Source organism: Notamacropus eugenii, chromosome 2, assembly GCF_028372415.1.
Source record: "Notamacropus eugenii isolate mMacEug1 chromosome 2, mMacEug1.pri_v2, whole genome shotgun sequence".
Taxonomy (NCBI): domain Eukaryota; kingdom Metazoa; phylum Chordata; class Mammalia; order Diprotodontia; family Macropodidae; genus Notamacropus; species Notamacropus eugenii.
In genome coordinates this window covers 344256119-344272915 of record NC_092873.1, presented here as the reverse complement: position 1 = coordinate 344272915, position 16797 = coordinate 344256119, and the positions used below count along the sequence as shown (strand labels likewise).

At 40.7% G+C, this 16797-nt stretch overlaps 1 protein-coding gene across 3 annotated transcripts in view; it reads left to right on the top strand.

The window, feature by feature from the left end:
* The window catches only part of LOC140528224 (angiotensin-converting enzyme-like), a 39793-nt gene that overhangs the window by 12717 nt on the left and 10279 nt on the right, over nt 1–16797 (top strand). For all 3 annotated transcript variants that reach the window (XM_072645862.1, XM_072645864.1, XM_072645863.1), the window contains exons 14-22: nt 2070–2228; nt 2432–2519; nt 5656–5799; nt 6019–6210; nt 8515–8612; nt 8973–9145; nt 12375–12598; nt 13049–13193; nt 13539–13637. In XM_072645862.1, coding sequence (XP_072501963.1) covers nt 2070–2228; nt 2432–2519; nt 5656–5799; nt 6019–6210; nt 8515–8612; nt 8973–9145; nt 12375–12598; nt 13049–13193; nt 13539–13637 — 1322 coding nt within the window. The remainder of the gene's footprint in view (nt 1–2069; nt 2229–2431; nt 2520–5655; nt 5800–6018; nt 6211–8514; nt 8613–8972; nt 9146–12374; nt 12599–13048; nt 13194–13538; nt 13638–16797) is intronic.

Genomic DNA, 16797 nt, shown 5'->3' with positions numbered 1-16797 from the left:
GATTTATAGCATTTGCTAATTTCCCAACTATAAATGCTCACACTGAAAATTTAACAGTTGGAGCTGGTATTGGCTGGTTCCAGTACACTCTTGCTGCCATCCAAGGACTAGTTGCTCTGAGTTCTAAGGAACTTCTCAGAGGCTTAGTCATCAGATGCTGAATCATTTTGGCCTTACCAACTCAGGATGACTAGAGTGAGACAGACATAGAACATTTGTGATCTAGTTTCAGGGTTGGGGATGGGGAGAAAGAGTGCAGAAGGACCTTCACCAATAATATTATGGATCCTGATAATATTGGAACAAATAGGATAAAGATAGAGATCTGGCCTTTGATCCTTCACTGGCATAGCAAGCTCTACCAGGTAGGAAAACTACCAAACAGGGAAACTCTACCAGGGCAGATTGGTACCATCTCTGCAACTGAAAAGGTGTCAGACATGTAGCCCACAATATTCTCAAGTGCTGCCCAAGCTAGGTTAATATGTAATTGGGGAAATACTTAATAAAATAAATTAAAAAACATTAAAATATAGATAATGCTACATTTTAAAACCAAATCAATCTGCAGTTCCTAGGCATCCTTATTTATGTATTAATGACCCTCATTTGAGTTTGTCACCACTGGCCTAGAATACTGAGAGATAACTTGGCCAAGGTCACACAGTCAATGCATGTCAGGGGCAGGACTTGAACCCAAATCTTACTGCCTCACACAGACTATCTGTAGGTAAAAAAATCCTTTGCAATTAACACACAAATTATTTTCATGTTGCAAAACTTAAAAGTACTATATAAAAGCTGATGATTATTATTCGTATGAAAAGGATACTGTCAAGCTAAATTTAAAGGGTAGTTTTTTTCAATCAAATTTAGAATCTTTAGAAATGGTTTGTTTGCCAGTACTCTGAAGCAAGTGAAGGATTCTGATCTTGACCTTTCTTACTAGCCTAGATCATGTAGTGGTAGATTGTAGCCCAACATGCCAAACGTAAGTACACTTTTGTAAAGTTGGGCTCCCCAGTTCTGTCTCTGTCAACACTTAGCATAGCATTTGCCCAGTAAAGACATGTGCCACACCCTAGAGGCTCCCTATATGCTCTTGGGCAAGTCATTTCTTTCTTCATTTCACTTTCTTCCTCCAGGTCCTAGTCCAATTTCAAATGCAAAGCTGTTAGATGATTCCCCAGATCCTGAACATCCATCCTTTAGAGAGTGGTACCAGATTCGATTAAGGAATCCTTATAGTTGCTTCCAGCTCTGCCACAAGTGATTTGTGTATTGTTACCTGAAATTCCAAGTTCTTTGTAAATTGGGTAGTAAGGCCCAATGGATGAAGATTTTTCTTCAAAGCCAAGAGGAATTCTGAGATCAAGACGTATCTCTGATATATGCTGACCATGTGATCCTGGGCAAGAAATTTAACTTCTTGGTGTTCTAAGATTATAAATTACAGAGAATGTGCTGGCAGAAGGGAGGTCTCTCACCTGAGAGTTCCCTATGTCAGTGAAATCACAGGTGTAGTACTGTTCCTGTGAATCAATCAAATTTAGAGCTGGAAGAAACTTAGAGGTCACCTAGGCCAATCCCCTCATTTTTATAGATAAAGAAACTAAATTCCATAGAGGTTTCAAGGTCACAAAGGTAATGAGCAGTAGAATCAAGATTCATACCTAAGTTCCCAGACTTCCCATCCAGTGCCATAAGCTTTGAACAAACGAAGGTAACACATTTGCCAATATGTTCCTTTAGGGGCTGACCCTAAGCCTCAGGCTCCATCTATAGATCTTGAGAGGAGAGATGGCCTGTTTATTGGAAGGAAAAGATTGGGGGTCTAGGTATGGAGAATACAGTTTCTGGCTCTAGGGTTTGCTTTCAGAGATGTAACTAGACTAGTATAACCAATGCAGCTAGATGAAGCACCTTTGGTTTGCTATCCCTACTTCCCCAAGAGAGCCCTATCCTAACCTAGAGGTTGGGACCAGAGGTGGGGAAGAATTGTAGATATCTTTGCCTTTTGTGGGATGGGTCATTGGGATAGCCCAGACTTTATGATTCTGCCCTTCTAGTTGGAAAAGAACCTGGAGTTATCTTCTCACACACTACAATATGGCACCCGTGCCCGTCAGTTTGACACCAGCAATTTCCAGAAGTCATCAGTGAAACGGCTCCTGGAAAAGATTCAAGATCTAGGTCGGGCAGCTCTATCCCCTACGGATTTGGATAAGGTATGATTATGACTGAAGATAAGGAGGCCCTCCACTGTTTGGGAGAATTCCAATAGAGAACAACAGATGAAGAGGGGGGAAAAGATGCCTAGGGAGATAAGAGCTGACAAGGGTTAAAGGTCTCTAAAAAGGGAGAGGCAATACTGTGGTACTCCCTAGATAATACCATAATAATAACTGCCCCTCCTTGCTGCTTTTCCTAGTACAACCAGTTGCTGTTGAGGATGGAATCAGCTTACAGTACAGCCAAAGTGTGCCAGCAAAGTGGTTCCTGCTTACCCCTGGAGCCTGGTGAGTATGGATGTGGGTTTCTTAAGGAACCAGGAAACAGGAGGAGGTGAGGAGGAACAGGTAAGGCTAGCTGCAGTGGAGATAGAGCCATGAGACCTCTTCCCTTATTCTACTCCTGAAGTTTGGTGTGGTTGCAGATTATTCTTATCCAGTCCCTTAGTTTTATATAGTGGAAAGTGTGCTGGGCTTGGGTTGAAGTGTCAGCTTTGGTAAATCACTTGACCCTAAGTCATTTGTAAAATGGGGATAAAGATCTGTGTATTGAGTTGTTAAGAGGAAAGTATTTTGTGAACTCTAAAGCACTCCCTTGAGATCTTGCTCTTTTATTTTCTCCTTGTCCTGACTACACCACCAAGGCCAGAGTCTACCTCACCCTTTGCCTTGATTTATCACCTTGCCTTAGATCCAAACCATTTCTTCATATCCACCCTCAGTATTCAGATATTCTAGGCCTATTGAGTTTCCTATTAAGACTTCACTGACTGTTCCTGCAGAGGTTACATCTTGTTTGTATCTGGTTCCATCCATCTCTCCCCCTTTCTTCCTCTTTGCTTTCACACATGCCTTCTACTCTGCGGCTCCTAGCTCTTTCTCGTTCTCGCTCCTTCTATCCCTGCTTCCATTTGACTTGCAGAAATGCACCAGTCCTCAGCCACTCTTGTAATCAGCCTCTTAATGACTGACATTTGTATAATGCTTTATGGCTTGCAAAGTAATTTTGGAACTATTACCTCATTTGATCATCACCACATTCTTGGGATGTAAAATGGGATGATAATAGTACCCCCATTCTATAGATAAGAAAACTAAAGCAGGTAACAGTTAAGTGATTTGTCCAGGGTCACATAGCTAGTGCATATCTGAAGGTAGATTTGAACTCAGGAACTTCCTGACTCTAGGCCTAAGTGCCTTATCCACTGCATTACCTAGCTCTTTTCTTAGCATTCCATATGTCCAAAAGGACATTCCCACCCACCTCTCATTGTAAATCCATTCAGTCCCTCTTCTTCCAAGAAGCTTCCATACATTGGTAGACTTGGGGAGACATTCCTCCCTATTCAGCCTTTGTCCATAATGGCCTTTACTGCCTCGTTTTTCCATCAGAGTAATAGTGATTAGGGATGGGGGGAAAAAGAAAACAAACACAGAAGACAAGTCCTTTTCCTCCCTTTCTCTACCCTAGATAAGGCTAGGCATGTGAGTGTGTATGTTTGTGCATGGGAGAAGACAGAATGTATGAAAAGGAGAAATCATGAATCCATGATTCTGCCATATTTACCATGAATCTTGCCCTGTTTTGAGTGTTTGATTCCATCTGAGTTATCAAAAGGATGTAGAAACACCTGGAGAAGGTCCAGAGAAGGAAGGGTAAGAAGACCAAAGCATGTATAATAGAATAGCTCACCTCTCTGACCGTTACTCACACTTTGCTTATCCCAACTCTAGAAGGTATGTGACATCAGTAGGAAGAAAAGAAGCATTTATTAAGTATCTCCTATGTGCCAGGCATTGTGCTAAGTGCTTTACAAACATCTCATTAGATCCTCACCTGAAAGGTAGGTGTTATGATTGCCATTTTACAATTGAGGATACTGAGGCAGACAGGTTAAGTGATTTGCCCAGGGTCACACAGCTAGTAAGTGTTTGAGGCTAGATTTGGACTTGTCTTCCTAATTCCAGGTCCAGCACTCTATCTTTTGTATTTTTAAAAATATTTTTTATTTCATTAAATATTTCTCAATTATATTTTTCAAAAATTTTAACATTCATTTTTTAAAATTTTGAGTTCCAAAATCCCTCCCTCCTTTCTGCTTCTTCCCTATTCCTTGAAAAAGCAAGCAATGTGTTATCAACTATACTCGTGAAGTAATGCAAAATATTTTTCCATATTAGCCGTGTTACAAAAGAAAACATAGGAAAAAAAGAAAGATTAAAAATAAGCTTTAATCTGCACTCAGTTCCATCAGTTCTCTCTGGAAATGGATAACATTTTTCATGAGTTCTTTGGAATTGTCTTGGATATTGATCAGAGTAGCTACATCTTTCACAGTTGATCATCCTTAGAATGTTGCTGTTACTATGTACAGTAGTCTCCAGGTTCTCCTCACTTCACTTTGCATCAGTTCATATAAGTCTTCCCAGGTTTTTTTTTAAATCATCCTGCTCATAATTTCTTAAAGCAGAATATACCACAACTTGTTCAGCAAATTCCCCAATTGATGGACATTCCTTCAATTTTCCAATTCTTTGCCATCCCAGAAAAGAGGTGCTATAAATATTTTTGTACAAATACATTCTTTTCCTTTTTCTTTTTTCTCTTTGTCTATCTACTATATAGTAACTAGACACTTAGGTGGTATTATCAGTTTTATGAAAAGCTAAGGCAGATGGTCATGTGGTTAGTTAGTGATAGAATTGGGAGAAAGGTACTATTATCATCCCATTTTACAGTTGAGGAAGCTAAGGCAAACAGAAGATAAGTGACTTGCTGAGGGAGACACATTTAGTAAATGTTAAAGGCTGGAATTGAACTGAAGTCTTCCTAGCCCCAGGCCCACTGCTCTGTCCCTTACAATACCTAGCTGCCCCAAGTCATTGACTTAAGTATGAGGTAAAGTTTGTAAGGATAGGAGTGTGGGATCAGGCCCTTGGGGGAACATCTCAAGTTTAGAACCATTGATATGGGAATGTGATTAGGGATCTACAAGGGTAGAATAAAAGGATTGCAGAACAGTTGGGGAGGGGGAAGAGGAACCTAGTTAAGCTTATTCAGCATGAATTCTAATTAGTGAAATCAGTGTGGTTTTGCAAATTGTAGTAACACTCAACTCAGACAGTACCATTTTATCTTCATTTGTTACTTTAGGTTTTTCCAATGGTCTTTACATCTATCATATTTGAATCTCCCAGTGCAGGGAGGTAACCTGGGCAGATATCCCCATTTTACAGATGAGGAAAATCTCAAAGAGATGAAATTTCTGGCCTGAGATAATGCCAGTGCTAAAATCCATTGTACCACACTGCCTCTCCAGTCCATTCTGACACGACCTCATTGAGGTCATTTATAAGGTCTGGGATCGTGTGTGTGTTTATGCACTTGGGGACTTCATATTCAGTTTATATTAAATGCACTCAGATTTGACGGAGTTGATGGCCTCATCTCGGGACTATGACAAGCTGCTCTGGGCATGGAAGGGTTGGAGGGATGAAGCAGGACGAGCTGTCCTTCCTGACTTCCAGGAGTATGTGGAACTTAGCAATAAGGCTGCTCAGCTCAATGGTGAGTATTCCCCCATTGTCCTTGTCCTCCCTGGTACCCTGGTCTGCACACTTCCCTGGGAACCCACAGACCTTACAGTTTATCCTCTGAGACCCTGACTTTGGGGGAGGAACAGAGACTTGGGGACAGGTCCTGTGAGTGAGATGAAATGGGGAACCGATGGATACTAGATGATCAGGAGAATTGGTAAAATGGGCTTCCTTCTCTTTTGTGCCCCAGGCTATGCTGACAATGGAGTCTCCTGGAGAGCCCAGTATGAAACACCTACCTTGGAGCAGGACCTGGAGAAAATCTATCTGGAGCTGCAGCCACTCTACCTGAACCTCCACGCCTACATCCGTCGGGCCCTATACCGTCACTATGGAGCCAACTACATCAACCTTCAAGGACCCATTCCTGCTCATCTGTTAGGTGAGAAGGAGATGAAAGACTGAGGCCAAGGGCTAGTGGTTGGGAGGGGAGGGTGAAAGCTTTGGTGGTGGACCTGGGAGGTAAGGGGTTAGAACTAGGTAAAAGGAAAGAGGCCTGAGTAAGAAGAAAAGGCAGAATGGGACCAGAGAGTTATGAGGGAACCAGGACGAATATTAGAATAGATGTTGGGGGCAAGTATAAGTGACAGTGGCAGGGAGTAGACTGACTGACATAGGAAGGGAGTCACCCTTTTGACTAAGAAACATTTCCATGGTTAAGAGAATCGGAAGGCTTGAGACTATGGGTTATATTGCCAGGGCTGCTGTATCACCAGTGGCCTGACTCACACTCTTCCCTTTTGAGAGTTATAGTTATGGTTTTATTACAAACACAGAAAAAAGATAGGGAGAAGAGGCAGGACACAATAAAAATTCCACACTTTTATGGCACTTTATGACTTACACAGGTGCTTTTCCCCATAGGCCTGTAAGGTTAGGTCATGTCAGCATTGCCATCCTCATGTTATAGGTGACAAAGCTGAATCTCTGAGAGTTTAAGGGACCTGACCCTGTCAGAGGGAGGAAACAAACTCAAGACTTTGTTTCAAGGACAAAAGTCTTTCCCACTCTGGTGGCTCAGTAGGTAGAGTACTAGACCGGGCATCAGGAAGGCTCATCTTCCTGAGTTCAAAAATGGCCTCAGACACTATTAACTTTGTCATCCTGGACAAGTCACTTCACCCTGTTTGCCTCAGTTTCTTCCTATGTAAAATAAGCTGGAGAAGGAAATAACAAACTTCAGTATCCATGCCAAGAAAACCTCAGATGGGGTCATGAAGAGTCAGGAACACCTGAAACGAATGAACAGCATACTGCCATATATTCAAAAAATGAAAAAAATTTAGCTTTGCAGACGTCTCCCACAGGACTCCTTGTTCAGTTTAGAGAAGTCTTTCAAATCTACAAGGCTCTCTTAATCTAAAGCATGAATCCTTTGAGCAGTCTATTGAAACCTATAAACCCCACCTAAAAAGTTTTTAAAGACATTGTATTTATAATATGTAAAATTACAAAGGAAACCAATTATATTGCAATACAGTTATAATACTTTTTAAGGTTCATGAACCCCATGTTAAGAACTCAAATCTAGAATCATGTTATATAGATTAAGATGTGTTAAGATAAGTGTGTGTCCTTGTAGATCCACTAGAGTTGTTTAAAGGGGTTTGAGTCCTGGCTATAAAAGAATCACAGCTAGTAACTATGACCTTGGCCAATACATTGAACCTTGTGGAGCCTCAGTTTACTTATCTCTAAAATGGAATGATAATACTCACCAGGTTTGTAAACCCTAAAACACAATAGATGGGACAAAGAGGTAGTTCCCAGAAAGCCTGAGTCCTTTCTTGTTTGGTCTGACTTTTTTTCCCCATTAATTACCAGTCTCCTCTCTCTTGCTTAATGCTTTTCAGCATCCAGTCCGTCTCTCTGCTTTGTTGTAATCTGAATCCCAGAACCATCTCTCTCCTGAAGAAGAGGCCCCAATCCCTGTGTGCTCATAGTCACAGTTAGCTACTTGCTAGTTGTGCACAGATGGGCTACAAGTCACATGAACATAAGAGATTTCACAAAATAAGGCAGAAGTAGATTGTTTTCCCAAGATAGTCGGAAAGTCCAGGGGACTCAGCTCTTATGCCTGAGACCGGGGAGAAAGCAAGATCACACTTAGGAATTAATAATCATCAATATTTAATTATACTTAATATTTTAATTATTATTAATATCTCACACTTATGTAGTGATTTTAAGTGTACAAAGTATTTTCCTGATGAAAGCACTGGAGGGTAGGGTAACATAAATATTCCTATCGAATAAGGACACAGCTAATGAGTATTGGAGACAGCACAAACCCTCATGACTTTATGTCTAGGACTTTAGTTTCACTTTCTTTTTCTTTTTAGAATTTGAGTTTTTAACTGGTTTTACTTTTACTATTTATAAGGTCTTACAATTATTATCAATACTGTTTGTTTTTATTTCACTTTTATTTCTGTATATATACCCCAGCCCTCTTTTATCAAGAGCCATCCCCTATAAACAAAGATAAACATGGAAAAAAAAACCCCAACACATCACCTATGTCTGACAATATTTAATATTCCACATCCATAATCCTACACCTCTGCAAAGAAGGAAGGGAGCCAGGACTCTTACTGAACTTATTCTAGGATGATTCTTCTTTGGTGGTGATAGGTATCTGTGTTTAACCTCTTTTTCTCTCCTTTTCCTCTGAATCTTCCTCCAGGCAACATGTGGGCTCAGAGCTGGTCCAATATCTATGAATTGGTGGTACCTTTCCCTTCTGCCAGCCAGGTGGATGCCACTCCAGCTATGAAAAGCCGGGTCAGTGATTTGTCTGCCCTGCTCTCTGCTCCTTACACAGTCCTTCCTCCCTGAATCCTGTGCCTTCTGACATTCCCCCACTCTTGATTCCATGATCCTCTGTGAGTAGGAGGAGAGGAGGGATGCATTTGGGATGAAAAGAATTCTCTGCTGCTTGGAGGGGTCCTTTCCCACACTGTACCCCTTCCACCTTGTCCCTTGACCAGTACTCTGTATTAGCAGCTCCCTGTGACCTTGGACAAATCACTTCCCTTCTCTGGGACTCAGTTTACTTATGAAAGGGTTGGACTTTGAAAATCATTGAAATAGCTTCCAGATCTCAAGCTATGATCCTATGATTCTTTGGTCTTTTACCTTCAGGGTTGGACCCCCCGGAGGATGTTTGAAGAGGCAGATAAATTCTTCCAGTCCCTGGGTCTGCTGCCCCTGCCCCCTGAGTTCTGGAGCAAGTCAATGTTGGAAAAACCAAATGATGGGCGAGAAGTAGTGTGTCATGCTTCTGCCTGGGATTTCTACAATGGCAAAGACTTCAGGTGGGACAGAAAGGGATGATATCCTTTCATATCTCTCTTTGGAGAAGGGGAAAAGAGCCTAGAGAAAGTGGTGACAATCCCACTCTCCCTCCTTTCCCCCCGCAATCAAGAAGAAGGAGAACATCTGGCTGGCTAGTTCTGAAAGTTAGGACACTATGTTGAGAGTTTGATCAGCTTGTTAAGGAACAGACACTTATTAAGTGCTTCATGTGTGCCCAGAGCTGTGCTAAATATTTTACAAAAATTTCATTTGATATTCACAATAACCGTGGGAGGTAGGCACTATTATGATTCTTACTTTATAGTTGAAGAAATGGAGGCAAGCAGAGTTAGTTGAGTCTTGCCCAGGGCTCCGACAATAAATATCTGAGGCTAGATTTGAACTCAGATCTTCCTGACTCTAGGCCCTTCTGACTCTACTGTACCAAGAGTTGGCATCACTCCATTCCAGGGCTACAAACAACATTTCCAACTCTATTTGGTCTAGGCCTTCTTGGTCACAAGTACATGCTACCCTTCATGAAAAGTTTTTATAAAAAAAGTGTGGCACAGAGAACACGCACGCAGACACACAGGCACACACACACTAGCAGCACGTCCCACTTTGGGAGAGCAGAAAGACAGACCCTGGTGACTGAACAGAAAATTTAAAGAAGGAAGGCTTGTGTGTTTAGCCTCTTGAGCCTGCTACTGCAAAGGCTAGACTGCAACTTCAAAGAATCGGAGTAGGCTGAATCAGGGATGCTGCAGGCTACTTAATGTATTTCATATATATTCAGATTAAAACATAATTGAGAAATACTTAACAAAATAAATATAATAGGACATAGATAATGTTAATATATATATTTTACTTAATATATGGTACAAATAATATATTATCAGAGCTGGACGGGACCTTAAATGTCATTTATAGTACAGTCCTTTTGGACATATGGAAGATTAAGAAAAGAGCTAGGTAATATGTAGCAAAGACAGTGTGATAGGACCAATATCTACCAGGGTTCTCCCTTCAACAAGAGTTAGGCTAATTTTTCCCTAAAAATCGAACATGATTGGCCTAGGGAGACAAGGCTTTTGGTTACCGAAGAGTATATAAAAAGGACCGTGACTTAACTGAATGTTCTTAACTGAGTAGGAAACCAAGGAAGCTGTATCAAGGGAGAAGCTGCCTGAGCCTTCACCTACCTCCTCCTTACCTTACCAGCCCCCTCTCCCAGTCAATCAAGTCCCAGGAATAGCTTTCTAAAAGAAAAACTAGCTTAACCCATGTTGGGGATGCAGGAAGGGAGAACTTTAGCAGCTAGGTATGGCAGTAGATAGAGGGCTAAACCCAGAGTCCAAAAGACCTGTATTTAAAGGCAGCCTCAGCTGGCTGTATGGCTGTGGCAAGTCACTTGTTAATTAATCTGCCTCCATGTCCTTTACTGTAAAATGGGTATCACAATAATAACCTATTGTGAGGATCAGATGAGATAATATTTATAAAGCACTTGGCTTAACAAATGCTTGTTTCCTTCCTATCACAATCAGGATTCAAACCCTTTACAAGTCTAATCCAGAGCTTGCTTTTATTTTGTTTTCGTTTTTAATGTTGCATTTTTCTGATCATGTTTGTGGCTCAATATTTTTCAGAGGGATAGAGTTGGAGCTTTGTGTACCCTTAGCTAAATCAGGAGAGAAGATCGATAGAAACTTAACCTCCTTGTGCTTTACTGTCTCTCTCCTGAGGGTGATAATAATTAAGGAGAAATAGAGTTGGTCACACTGAAACAGGAGGGATTCAAGGAAGAATTGGACTTGGTTCTCAATAAGAGAATGGTAGACAACCTTCTGACTGGGGTGGCCTAAAGCAGGACCCAACCAAATTAAAACGTAATTGAGAAATATTTAACAAATAAAAATATAATAGGACATAGATAATATTAATATGTAGTTTTCTAAGTCAGGATGCATATGGTCAAGGGATCTTGAGGGATACAATTTAGTGACCCCATTTCTATTTGAGTTTAATACCACCAACATAGAGACAGTTAATTCACTCCAGTTCCGAGAAGCCTCTTAGAATGCTTAGCCTGGACACTGAAAGGAGACGAAGGATGTGATGCCACTCATTCTTTCAGGGAATTCATTCGTGTCAGAGAGAGACATACTCATACAAATAATAGAATTATGAAACAATTGAAAAGTAATATCAGATAATAATTTAGTTTCATCTAACACCAAGTTGTTTATAGAGAGCAAATATAGTAAGAGCAGTTAGGGGATTAGCTAACTTATTTAGATGGTTCCAAACCCAGAATTTTGCCTCTTGTACCCTTTTCATTTTCTTCCCTTGCTTTTTTTTATTTTATTTTTTCTTTTATTTATTTTCAGTGTTCTACAATCACTACCATATAACTTAGGTATTTTTCCCTCCCTCCTTCTCCCTCCCCCCACCTGCCTCCTCCCTCCTTGAGACAGTATACAATTTTATATAGGTTCTACACATAAATTCCTATTAAATACATTTTCACTATAGTCATATTGTTCAGAAGAATTAAAATGAATGGAAGAAATCGTATAACAAACCAAAACGTAGTACAAAAGAAAATGATCTGCTACATTCTGCAATTGAATTCCATAGTTCTTTCTCTGGATGTGGAAGGCATTTTGCCTTAAAAGACCAGTGGGAATTTTTTAAGTTCTTGCATGGCAATGAAATTCTAAGTCTTCCAGAAAAAACTCTTGCACACTGTGGTTGTTGCTGTGCACAAAGTTCTCCTGGTTCTGCTCCTTTCACTCAGCATCAGATCATATAAGACCTTCCAGGCCTCTCTGAAGTCTTTCCTGTTCATCATTTCTTATAGTGCAATAGTATTTCATTTATATTCATATACCATAATTTATTCAGCCATTCCCCAATTGATGGGCATCCCCTTGATTTCCAGTTTTTGGCAACTACAAAGAGTGCTGCTATAAATATTTTTGCACATGTGGGACCGTTTCCCATTTTTATGACTTCTTGGGGATACAGTCCTAGAAGTGGTATTTCTGAGTCAAAGGGTCTTCCTTTGATTTCTAATCACATCATGTTTCTGGTATAGCCGAGAAGAGAAAGTCCTTTCCATATATACAGTCCAACCAGTCAACTTTGTTGGCTTGTCAATCTGTCCTTCCTGACCCCCCCTGACTAGCAAGCTCTCATCCTCCTTTCTCCCCTCCCCTATTCTGTCTCTTTGGCACACAGAATCAAACAGTGCACCACAGTGAACATGGAGGATCTCATTGTTGTCCACCATGAGATGGGCCATGTGCAGTATTTCATGCAGTACAAAGATCAGCCTCTGACCTTCCGAGATGGTGCCAACCCAGGTTTCCATGAGGCCATTGGAGATGTGCTGGCACTCTCTGTCTCCACTCCCAAGCATTTACACAGTATTGGGCTGCTGGATAATGAGGGCGAGGGCTATGGTAAGCTAAGGAGTGGGGACTCAAGGGTGGAATAAAAAGTTGAAGATGGGCAGCAGAAAGTTAGGGAGAGACGTGGGGGCCAGGGTACAGGGGTTGGAGCAAATATCAGGTAAACTTAGGGAGCAAAATTATGATAAGGATTGAACAAGATTAGAAGCTGCCTATGCAGCAAGGGGTTAAGGGAGATACTTTTTGATGTCACCTTTTTAATACCAAAAATCCCATTCTTCCCAAATTTAGGTATTGATGGTAAGTCAGTCTACATGCATTACAGTAGAAGCTCAAAGTCTTGCAGGAAATGGTGACGTTATTTCCAAACTGGCCCAGAGCTGCCCAAATTGCTGGTTTCCAGTTCTGTTGGGAGGAAGGCCACTGAGAATAAATTGGAGAAATCAGAAAATGCATGGGGAGAGGGGTTTCTGAACTGATTACCTGTATCCTCTTTACCAGAGAGTGAGATCAACTATCTGATGAATGTTGCACTGGACAAGATTGCCTTCCTCCCTTTTGGTTACCTCATTGACCAGTGGCGCTGGCGGGTGTTCGATGGGACCATTAACAAGAAAGATTACAACCAGGAGTGGTGGAACCTCAGGTCTGCATGGTCATAGCTGTGTTGGCACTTATGGGTGTAGGGGGTATATGAGAAGAGGTCAATGTTCATGGACAGAATGCTCCTGGGATCAAGTACTCCTGAAGACTAGGACCTGGGCAGCCTTGGTTCAGGTTCCTGACCTGACCTGAAGGAACTGGGGCAATCCCAGGTGATAGGTGTGGGATCTCAGAAATACAAGAGACCCACCCAGAGCCAGCAGGGCCAGTCAACTTTCATTATACACACGTAAGCACATACGCACTCTCAAGCTCACATACCTTATTTACCAAAACAATAGGATGGCACCCACTTTTGCCTTCCCTAAAATGTTTTTCATTTTCACAGGCTAAAGTATCAGGGTCTGTGTCCACCAGTGCCCAGAACACAGGAAGACTTTGATCCAGGTGCCAAGTACCACATACCTGCAAGTGTGCCTTATCTCAGGTAAAGAAAGAATCAGGGGCCGTTTGGGAAAACAAGGGAACTATTAAGAAGAGTTAATGGGGAGAAGCTAATGTAAATATATGTAAAAAGAAGAAATGGCAGTAGGGGCATCTAGGTGGTGCAGTGGATAGAGAGAGCACCTCCCTGAAGTCAGGAGGACCTGAGTTCAAATATGGCCTCAGACACTTGACTCACCAAAAAAAAAGAAAAAAAGAGAGAGAGATGACAGTGCTCAGTCAAACAATCAACAAGCATGTATTAAGTTCCTGCTGTATGCTGAGCACTGTGATAGATGGACAGTTTCTACCCTTCAGGAACTTATATTCTACCAGGGAAATATTGGAGAGCAACTGCCAAAAGATAGGTTTGGTGTAGGCCAGGGGTTCTTACCCTTTTTTAGTATCATAGATCCCTTTGGCAGTCAGAGAAAGCCTGTATACTCTTTATCAGAAGATTTTAAAGTATGTAAGCTAAAATGCTTAGGACTACAAAGGAAGCTTGTGGACCTTTTCATCAGAATGTACAGATAAATACACAAATTAAACTACTTAGGATTACAGAGAAAACCAATTATGTTGAAACTGTTGTCAAAACATTAAAATACCAAGTTTGCAGGGTCCCCCATTCCCACCACTTTAGGACATCTTGTCTAAGAAGTCACTGTGGAGTCGGAGCAGTGGATTGTAGTAGCAGTGGTAATATTGATTGGATTATTATCCAGTTTCTAGAGCCAGAACTGGCTCCTTGGAATGGCTCCTTTCCCCACCTCTGCCAATTGCCAGTCCTTCACTAGACATTCCTGGCCAACATCCCTGAAGGGACCCCTGTCCCCACCTCTCCTGGCTTCTGTCTGTCATCTTTTTGTGTAGTTTTGGGCTGGATAAAAGGGCTCACTTCTGTTTTTGATCAGTTTTGTTCAGTTTCCTTTATCACTGGATTTTATGGAATCCTTTCTAGATGTATTCTGGCTGAATGCTGGGGCTTTTCTAGATTCATATCCTCATCTTACCTGGAGCCTTTGGTTATAAGCTTGTGTTTTCTTCTATTAAATATGTAAAGAGGTATTTGATTTTCTCCCTAGCTGAGTAGATATAACATCAGAATTCTTGGTGTGCCATGTGTTAATAAGGTGCTCAGTGCTGGTAAGTCCTTTTATGAGATGTGAACAGGTCCCTTGAGTGGAATAAAGAGAATAACCTCATTGCCTGAGCAAACAAATTAGTCATGCATCCTTGGGGACTTAAAATAGCTCAGAGCTGGGGAGTTAATAGAAGTGAAGGCTCAGGAGTAATTGGTGGAGAAGACTCCTGAAAGAAATTGGTGGGGGAGAGTTTTCTCTCTTCTCCCCCTCCTCCATTAGTCATGGTATCTAGCAACAGAGCAAGATACACCTGATCTAGCAGTTCTAGAGTTCTTTTGGTTTGAGAGAATTCAGCATACGTTAGGAAGCAGACACACATTCCAGAGAGACATGGGTATGGAAAGGTTGCTGCTTAGAGGAGGAAACAGCTTCAAAGACTGAGATCATTGGCGGCAAAAAAGAGAGCCTGCTGTGGAGATTAGCAGACCCTGGAAATTGAGCTGAGCCTCCCGTATGGCAGAGATCCTCCAAGCAATGGATCTGTATGATGATTCTTCAAAGAAAGAAAGACAGGTTTTGCAGTACCAGGAGCTGTGAGTTGCCATTGCCACATATATACTCTACACAAGTGTTGCCTCACTACCAGTCATTGTGCTCTAAATTTGATTCTACTCTAGCCATGCTTGTTTTGTGTGTATATAGGAGAGTGTGCTCTAGTTTTGTGAGAATGGTGGTTTTTTTTACTATGCCATTTTAGCAGACACCCTTGCTTAGAGCTAATTATATCTACTGGCCAAGGAGTACATCAATAGAAGCTTTATAGTTTAGGAACTGGTACTCACAGTGTACTTCTAAATTCTCAAGGTAGTAAGTATTCTCTTGGTAATTATCTCAGAGGAGATATCTATATGTGTATATATATTTATATACATTTGTATTGTACGTGCATAATACTATTTATATGCATGTGTATTGCATATGCATATATGCTCTTCTCTCCCCTTTTAAGACTCTACTTAGTCCTTGCAGTTTGTTTTAATTATACTAAACTGATCAGAGTCTCTTCTTCCCTTCCTCTTATTACACTGCTTTTCAGAATTTCAAATTTCAACTTTTCCTTTGACTTCTTATAAACATGGAGTAATCCTGTGCTATTTTGATTGATTCTCCTTGGAATGTAAAAGGTTTTTTGCTTTGCTGCTTCCAAAATGTGTTTTTAATGTTATCATTCTGGATCCTAATTAAAATGTTCCTTGCTGAATTAAACTTTAAATTTCTGTTGGCCTTCTGTTGATTCTCTTGAGCTATACTTTGCTGTTGGCTTAAAATATTTCTGGGCAATTTTTCTGTATGGTTTCTTGAAGTACTCAAGTTGTTTTTTTTCAAGGAGCCTTTCTGGAAGTCCTGTAGTCCTTATATTATCTCTTCATATCTTATTTTCAGGTATTTTTGTAGAGTTATATGTTAATCCAGTTTTTTTATTTGTTTCATTGTTCCCATTAATTTTTCTTCTGCTTCTGAATTTTTCCATTCCAATTCTGTGATTCTCTTTTTCAGAGAACCTACTGTTATATGACATCTGTCTTGTGTTCTAAATTCTCTAGGCTGTGGTTACACTTGATGTTGCTTTTTTTAAGAGCTCTAATTTCCATTGTTATTCCTTTGAGATTTTTTTATTTAATTCTTTGTATCTTCTTCTGAAACATTCTAGAAGTCCTTGGAGTTGCCTCATGGTGATTTCAGGGAACCTCTAAGACTTTGATAAAATACTATCAGTTTCTTGAAGAGATTGGATTTGTCCTTTGTTGCAAAATGCTTGTCCACTGAGGTGACTATTTTCTTCAAATGTTTGTTGAGTTAACCTCTCCATTTATGTTTTGAAATCACTATACTGTTTATTCTATGATGTTATTGCTGTAAATGGGCTTATTACCAGAAGTCTTTTCCCTCCTGTAGATCTAGTATTGCTGTATTCCTCTACTAGTACTTAATGACTGTTCCCTCTTCTCTGGGACTACTAATTTTTTAATGAAATCTGTGGCCCTTAAGGGGCAGCAGTGTCCAGTTGAAATGCTACTA